General features: G+C 43.5%; 2 protein-coding genes across 2 annotated transcripts; both read right to left on the bottom strand.

Moving 5' to 3' along the window:
• Window positions 1–81: 81 nt before the first annotated feature.
• On the bottom strand, window positions 82–4,701 carry IML1 (LALA0S18e00452g1_1; the record flags this gene model as incomplete). The annotated part of the gene is made up of 1 exon (XM_022775011.1): window positions 82–4,701. One exon carries the CDS (start codon window positions 4,699–4,701, stop codon window positions 82–84), a length of 4,620 nt encoding a protein of 1,539 aa, XP_022631238.1.
• A 689-nt stretch (window positions 4,702–5,390) lies between these two features.
• RPN10 (LALA0S18e00474g1_1) lies at window positions 5,391–6,176 on the bottom strand (the record flags this gene model as incomplete). The annotated part of the gene is made up of 1 exon (XM_022775022.1): window positions 5,391–6,176. One exon carries the CDS (start codon window positions 6,174–6,176, stop codon window positions 5,391–5,393), a length of 786 nt encoding a protein of 261 aa, XP_022631239.1.
• Between the last annotated feature and the right edge of the window lie 2,107 nt (window positions 6,177–8,283).

An 8,283-nucleotide genomic window follows, 5' to 3' on the forward strand; every position in this document is an offset into this window, starting at 1 on the left:
CTGTAGCCCGAAAAACCTAAGACTTTGCGCTTATGGGTAACGCCCGAAACATGAAATTGAAGTAAGGACCATGGCCTTTACTTAGACGAAATCGCTTTCCTCTTGCCATGCCCGTTTGGCTTCAGCGAAAAGCTTGTGAAGCTTATCGTAGTCTAAACATGTTTTCTTGAAAGCCAACATGATTTTCTGCGAGTCAAGCACAAAACGGGGAATTTGCTTAGCCTTTAGCATCACAGAATCAACATTAACTCTTGATAGATGTCTGTTGTTAGGCGCCAAAAAAAGATTTCCGTTTTCTCTTATTTCTGCAATGTACGCTCCAGTGAAGTGGATGTACTGGGCATATTTAAACTTTGGCAACCCCCAAGAGTAAACAACTTCATGGCCCGCAATACTTCTTTGCAGTAGATTAGTTGCTCGATTATCAATGAAAAATCCGTTTTTCTCTAGTAGGTAGGTGTGGTAATAGAAGGGACGTTGTTCAATCAAACGTTCATCTTTGAAATCTGGGTCTTCCCACGGATTAATAGCCAGGGTTATGTCCACGAACGTGTGAAAAGGATTGGACAGAGGGATAGTACACAGCTCATTCCACGGAACCTCTACCAATTTGAGGCCGTACCGTTTACAGAGTCTTGCCCAAGAATTGATGAGATCGTCAATAAATTTAGGAGTTGCAGTCAGCCATTCCAATCTGATATGGAAGCAATGATCAGGATTATGAACCCTGTCATAGTGAACTTTGCAAATTTCTGGCTTGTAAGATCTCCTTCCAATATCAGCATTCACGGTAATGACATTACTCAGAAGTACAACAGATTTTTCGCTTTCAGTGTCGTTTTCTGCTCCAGCAACGCTTCCTGCCGCCTCAGTGTTCTTAGATTCCCTATCACCGAAACTATTCTCCTTGCTTGTGCGTTTCTTGTACGCATTTACCAGCTCTGATGTCTCCTCGTCGACGTCTGCAGTTTTAGGTTCTGAAGTTTTGACGTACTTTGAAGTTATTTGGTAGAAATAATGCCCATCCAGAAAACCATGTCTATTCTCGACATGGGCAAACAACCCCTGATTCATTAAGTCTTGCCCATAAGCAACAGCGTCATCTCTAGTGTCAATGTCAACGAAGCTCTCAATTAACCAGTTGACCAACTCAAGACCTAGAAAACAATTGTGATGCTTTTTCCAGTGCCATTTCCGGTTCACCAACTTTAAATGATTCTTAGCATATTGCATCTTATATGCGAGCTCTGAGATATCAATAGCTTTTGACAGCGCATCGCTGTCTTTAAGAAACATGTTGTCCCCTTTAGCCGGTGCTGCCATTTTAAGGATTTCAGTCTGCTCGTCAATAAAACTGAACAGTGAGCCGGTGTAAAAAAGGATCTCAGGCGCTATTTCCTCTTTTCGTGAACGACTTCCTGAACCTTCGTCCGCACCTTTGTACCGCGATCGGTAAATTGTGGTAATGAGACGCCTTAATCCCTCCAGCCTGATTTCTTCAGCTGTCAATACCTCCGCCCGACCATTGATGGTGGAGGAGAAGGTGTTCGGGGAAATATCGGACGGAAGAACAACGAATTTCGACCTGAACTGCTTTTTATTTTTCTCCATAACCGCGTCGTCATATCCTGCGAGCATTTGGTCCAGCTGATTCCAATTGAATCTCTCTCTCTCCAACTTCAGGGGATCGGTCATAGTATCTCGGTAAGAATTCTCGTATCGAGTTTTGATTTGTGGATTGTATGTAGGTATTCGGTTTGATTGATCAATAAAATCTTTGCGAATATGCCTCTGGACATCTATAGTACCATCAAAATCACAGCTTAATTTGTGAATTTCTTCTGCGAACATCATGTAAAGTTTGACATTCATGTAATTCTCTCGTGTGAGATATTTTGCAACTTTTCGACTTTCGCTCCCGTTGCCTTTTGATGTTTCAATCTTCTCCACACTAGATCCTATACAGATCTGGAAACCTGCAATGAGCCTGACATATATCATGTCCCTAAGTAGGTCGTAAGCTGTCTGGTTTTCCACCGTTTGATCTGAATTCAAAATTACTGAATGATTGGTAAAAGTGAAGTTCTGCTCGAAGTCGCTTTTGATCGGAAAACTTGATATGGTGACGGGGAGTTCTGCCGGAGTTGTTAGTGATCTCCACTTCGTGTATCTTTTCGCAACATACTTCGGATAAACGTCTCGATACTGTGGTGTAATCAAGGCACCTGCTCTCTCTGAGCTCATAGGCCTCGAAGGATTTTCGATCTGCACCCAGCTATAAAGAGTTGCTAATGAGCTTTCAACATACGCGCGCTGAAAAGCTCTGTTCGAAAATGAATTTGGTGGGTGAGAAGGAGAACCTGGAAGGGAATGAGCTGGTGAAGGTCCGAGATCAAAGGTTCCCTTCCTATTCATGGGTCTCTGTAACGAGGAAAAATTCTTCTTGAGTGTGGGTACATGACTAGCAGCACTAAGACTGGTATCGTCCTCGCTGTCATCGTGCCTCCCGTTTACGTTGCTGAGAGATGGCACTGCAATCTGTGAGGGTGAGGCTTTAAGGTCCTTTTTTGACTTGTTCTCTAAGTCAGGACGGAACCTTGAAGCGATGCGTTGAGCAATAGTGCCGCTCTTTGTAACACTTTTGAGCTGATTGACAGCTCGTGAACTTGTCTCGTTTTTCTTGTCAAGATCCTGGTAGTTTAACTGGTTACTTTGAATACTCACCGAAGGCGCTGCATGAAGCGTGTGTGCGAGGTCACCAAACACTTGCAGGTGGGCAGTGGGCTCAACCAACGGGGAAGCTGACTTTGGAGGATTCCAAGCAAGCTCAGCCCTCGATGCCATCTTTGAAAGTCTTGGAGGTTTCGAACGACGTTTTTCCATCATTAGTTCTGAAGTCATGGGTGGTTCATATTCTTCCTGAATATCCCTGTGAGCCGTGAAAGCTCGATAGTCGTAATGCTTCATTAATTCAGCGATTGAGCCAACATCGTCCCCTAATTTCATGTAGTCGATGGCAATCTCTTCATTCATCTCAGTCTCTGTTAGTCCCATCATCTGAAGATCGTGCATCTTACATCTTGGATACCAAGAGTCATTAGAATGAGATGAGTGCCGCCAGAATGACACATTTATCCAGGATGGAGCACAACATCGCAGGTTATTGTCATGATCTCGGTATCTCAAAAGAGGCACGACATGCAGAGGCGGTCTTCCCAAGCAAATGACATCAAGAGATAATTCGATAGACTGAATTTTCTTGCTTGTGGCCTTTAACAATTCATAGTCAACATCATAAATACAAGATCCCGGACTTATGATGATGACGTGAGCACCTGTTCTTCTGAGATCCGGTTGCCGAAATGGATTTGTCAAAAACGTAGTCGCCATGCAGATGGTTTCCAAAATGTTAGATTTTGGTGCTGGAGCGAATCGTCCTCGCAGCATCGAAACTCCGTCCGCTCGTTTGAATGTTTTCAGATCCCTGGCAATTTTGAAAAACTCCCTTCTCAAAGTCTTCATGATCTCAGTCCAATGAACGATATTTACTTGATCGACGACAATTCGGTAATAGTCTTTCACATCATTAGGTCGCCTCTCACCATCTGGTACGTCAATGAATGGAACATCTGATAAATCCAAAGAAGCGGAGAAGACAATGGTGATCGTGTGATGAGTGCCTATATTTTTCCACTCCTTGAAAATAGTTGGGAATAGAGCATTGACAACTTTGTAAAAGAAGATGTCACCGTTTTCCTCAAAGTGCCACATCTCGTCTGTAATTTGAATAAGGAAAACCAGCCGCGCTGATTCTGATCGGTATACGATCTTCGTTTCGTCTCCAACGTAGCCGGATAAGACTTTTTTCCCATCACGATATATCTGTTTCACGGTTGCTCTGACGCTATCCACAAATGTAAGTTTCTGCTCTACGTAAACACAGCCTCCAACGAGCTCCGACGAAAATATCCACATATCGCCACGGTGCACCAAACAATCTCTGACATGAAGTTCAACCAGATCCGCCTGGCATTCTTCTCTACTTTTCGCTTTTATCCAAACTTTGGACCTCGTGGGTAACCCTAGTAAATGCTGCAAAGGTCCGGACAGCACAGAAATTTGAGTGTCCTTGTACCTTTTCCGCAAGTCTTTCTCAAAGCCCTTAACTACAAAATAGATTTTTTTACCCTTGGAACTGTTTTTGCCTCTATATGTCTTCAATTCTGCCAAATCTCCTTCCTTTATCCCAGGTATACTTGCAAGGTCGAACATAATCGGTTCTTCAGAAAATCTCGGCTCATGTAGCACCAATTCCATTTGAAAATTTCGCTTTTGTTTGCGAGCGGCTGCAAATTGCAAGCCGGAAAGTTCATCCAGTCCGGGATCTCTCGCATCGATGTTGCCAGGGCTCAAAATTGTTGTTGGTTCAACTTTTTCGGACTTCAATGCTGATTTTGTATTCCGCCCCAAATTCGAGTTGAGTTTTAGTTGAGGTTTCCCCAACCGTCTGGCTCCACTGGAGCCTCCTATCGTTAGTGTGTTGTTTTCGATGTTCATTTTTGAGCTCATCTTGCCAAGATGCATGTTCGATGAGCTAAAACGGTCGTATTTGTCTAATAATGAGCCTTGTAACGAGCCTTGTAAAGAGCCAGAAAGTTCCGCCGTAGGCGATTTTTGGCTTCCAGAATCATGTTGGGGCATAAATATGGGCCTTGCAACAAGCCTGGCTATCGTGAAATGTTCAGCTTTTCAGCGGGAACTGTACTTTTTGAAATGCATTTACTCTACATCTTGAAATTCCAATATATGACTGATAGCATGATAATAGGCTAATGATCATCGACGTGTTTTCCTGTCACTGGACGACAGGAATTTAAGTTATCCAGTTGTAGCTGCGTTCAAGCGTTGAACAATGTTGTTGAAATCGACTAGTGCTGTTCGAGTCATCATGCAAGTTGTGAAGCTTCTTGTGCATGACTTTTTGTAAAAGTCAATCCACTGTCACTTTTATGGAAGAGTCCCAAGAAACGTTTATATTTACTATAAGAGTGATGAGAAAAGTGGGGATCTATGTGTTGAGCCAGGCCACAATTCTGCGTAGCTGTTCTGTCTTCTGTGCGCAGTTCGAGTCGCAATCGGCATTAATATACGCCAGGAACCGGAAGCCAGGAACCCACTTCATGCCATCGGGTTTCCGAAGCCACTAGGCCCACACACGCACACAGATACGAATTTTGAGTCTTGTAGAGCTTTTATGATCACCTTGTCCCCTGCTAGAATTGAGTTCCGAAAGTTAACTGGCACGCGAGTAGAGACTGGATTATGCAACGGGAAGCCGGGGAAAGCGCACTTGATAAGGGGTCGTAAACGTCATTCCGAGTACATTTGATCTACTGAGAAGGCGGGTTTTCGTTTTTCGTGCCGTTCCCCTCTTCCTGTCTAAGCCTTTGCTGTCTTGTCTGTTCTTCTTCCATTGATAAACGTAATGCCAGTGCAAGCTCCGGGTCCATCGAGGGATCAACCCCAAAGTCCATGAAATCCTGACCGCCTCCCATACCAGCGCCGCCAACACCGCCAAATCCAGATTCTGCTCCCTCTTCCAGCACTATACTAGAGGCGGCGATATGTTCATATAGGAGTCTAGGCCCCGGCGATATAGTGGCAATATGGCTGCCTTCTTCCTGAGGATTATTGACAGTTTGAATGAATTCCTCCAAGATGGACGTGTTACTTTCAATTTCGCCGAAATTGACCACATCCACAGCGATCTTATTCTTCTTCAGTCTTTTCGCCAGTCTCAGAAGTTCCTCTCTATCCTCTTGCAATGGACTGCACACAAAAGCGATGATTCGCTGATGCTGGACCTTATTCTGACGATGTTTCAGTGTTAAAGCTGCAATCTGAATCGCAGTGCTTAATCTTGTTTCTCCGCCAATCGAAGTTTCGTGCAGACCAGCGAGGATTTTACCAAATTCAGGCGTGAAAGTCGATAAAACCTGAGGGTTACTGCCTGCAGAAGATATCAATCCAATGGAATTCTCAGGATTACTATTACGTTTTGCTTGAAACAAAAACTCTACTGCATCGATTTGAGCTTCAAATCTGGTTCTTGGGAAATCTCCATTCCTTGAGAACTCAGAATTGTCCACTATCAACACGGTAGCCTCTAAAACCATTTCGAAATCTAGCTAAACGTCGGAAATAAGGCTGGAAACACGTCCTAGGGCTAGTTTCATATGGATATCTTCGAGAATACTGGTTGTCAGTTACCTTAACGAACCATTTTGCCACCATTTTATATTGAAGGACACAGTCGTCCGAAGTGATAATTTGCATGCGAGACAGCGAGGACGAGGGTTTGAATGATGAGAACTGGATCTATGTTGAGGAGCGTTCTATGTTATGAAATGTCCCTGAAATTGATGTAAAAAATACCGCTTGGTTGCATTTTGGTGGAATATATGCCAGACATATTTGAATATTGATCTTTCCCACGCAGAACAAGGAAATGCAGAGATTAACATTGACCAACTTTGTAGGATAATTGCAATTGCTGTTCAATGAGGTGTACAACTTATGTGCGAGAATCGGACTTTTCAAGGTAAAGAAAAAAGATGACGTTTAAGTACAAAGTGATATATAGAAAATGTCACTTTGACTAAAACCTTCCGTCAATAGCTGCAAAATCAGCGTTGACGTGTAGGATAAACTCAGAATGCTTCAACCCCGGGTCTTACATCTGGATATAACGCGAATACGGCGGTCCGATGAAGGTCGCATATAATGGTATACTTATCGCTAAAGGCCCATAGTGATAATCTTCTTGCAACACAACGTTTACATTAGCGATGTTTCAACAATAGCACTGGAAAATAATAGTTTCCAATGTGCTAAAGTGAGAACACTTATTGCTATGCTTTTCCTTGAACTTTGGGCTACTGGTTATCTTCAAACTGAGATGAACTATATAAGGTAACGTGACTCACTATCTCAAATTAATGTATAGACCATTCTATACTACTGCGATGCTCTTCAAGCAGATCAAACGTATCGCAATGAACTAAAGCGTCAATGCTCAGTGAAGAGGCCAAATACAGCATCAAAAAAGCTGTCATTGATCAGCTTCAGTCAAGGTGTATGGCAATACTCGGTTTTTTTTTATTTACTCTTGCTACAGACAACTAACTGCCCAATCAACAGTAAATGCAACACTTGAAGAGTGCGCACGGATAAAGGAGTCCAACGTCATGGAGCTAGAAAGAGTCTCAAGTGAGCTGAAACGTTTGGGAGTAGCAAACCAGGGACAAACCATCCAAGAAACTCTGGATCAAGAAAGAGCCGTTGATGCAGAAAGCTGAAATGAAGAAAGCGAATTGTCTACGCATCACCAAGAAAATAGAGTCAGAAAGGGCTAGTGAAAATGGTGAGGTGTGGTGTCAGAACTACTTAGGGCCTCGAGGTAAGCACAGGGTAAGTCGGATTTTCATGCTAAAAGGAAAGTTGCCCATATTTACAGAGTTGAGAACTAGTTTTAAACAAAATGACGTTTGAGATTGATCGATGAATGTTAGCCAACGGCGCGGATTTTCTTGTCGCGGTGACGACATCGTGCATCCTTCAACGTGAATAAAGTGCTATAATCAGTGAACTCGTTAGTGAGTGGGTAAATCCGGCGGAAAGCCGATCTTCACGCCAAGGAGAAAGGTCAGAAATGCGATGTGCGGTGATCACGATACGATGCACCCTCGTATACCGTTTTTTCGAACTAGCCAGATGAAAACTGAGCTCGGGCAAGTAACAGATGCAAACCAAATCCCAGTACAAAATGATGTACTCTTCTCCAATCCAGCTGGATTGATTTAGGTTGCACCCATCAAACCCTGAAAAGTAGCACGGCGTTCCTGAATCAAGAACTGCGAGCGTCATTTCTATTCGCTTCGAGCCTGTCAGATGTGGTGCAGAGTTCAAATCTTGCGAATGCTCTGCCCGAGAGTCGAAGTCAACCGGGCGATGAAGTATAACTTTGGAAGAGAGTGGATTTTCCCAACGAAGTAACGAAAACTCCTCCAAATGATCAACCCGGCACCATTTTTGGCTTAAGATGCTTTCCGAAAGCAGCATAAAACCAGATAGTAGCCGAGTCGTCTGCAATGCGTACCCCGGATCGCTCAAAGCATCGCTTTTCAGTACGCAAGCTGCTGTCGCCTGGTGCATAAACTCGAAACATCACTTTGTACTAATCTGTCATCTGTCTTCTCCGGATCTTCGTGAACGTTACACAAC

Source organism: Lachancea lanzarotensis, scaffold LALA0S18 (assembly GCF_000938715.1).
Source record: "Lachancea lanzarotensis genome assembly LALA0, scaffold LALA0S18, whole genome shotgun sequence".
Classification (NCBI taxonomy): domain Eukaryota; kingdom Fungi; phylum Ascomycota; class Saccharomycetes; order Saccharomycetales; family Saccharomycetaceae; genus Lachancea; species Lachancea lanzarotensis.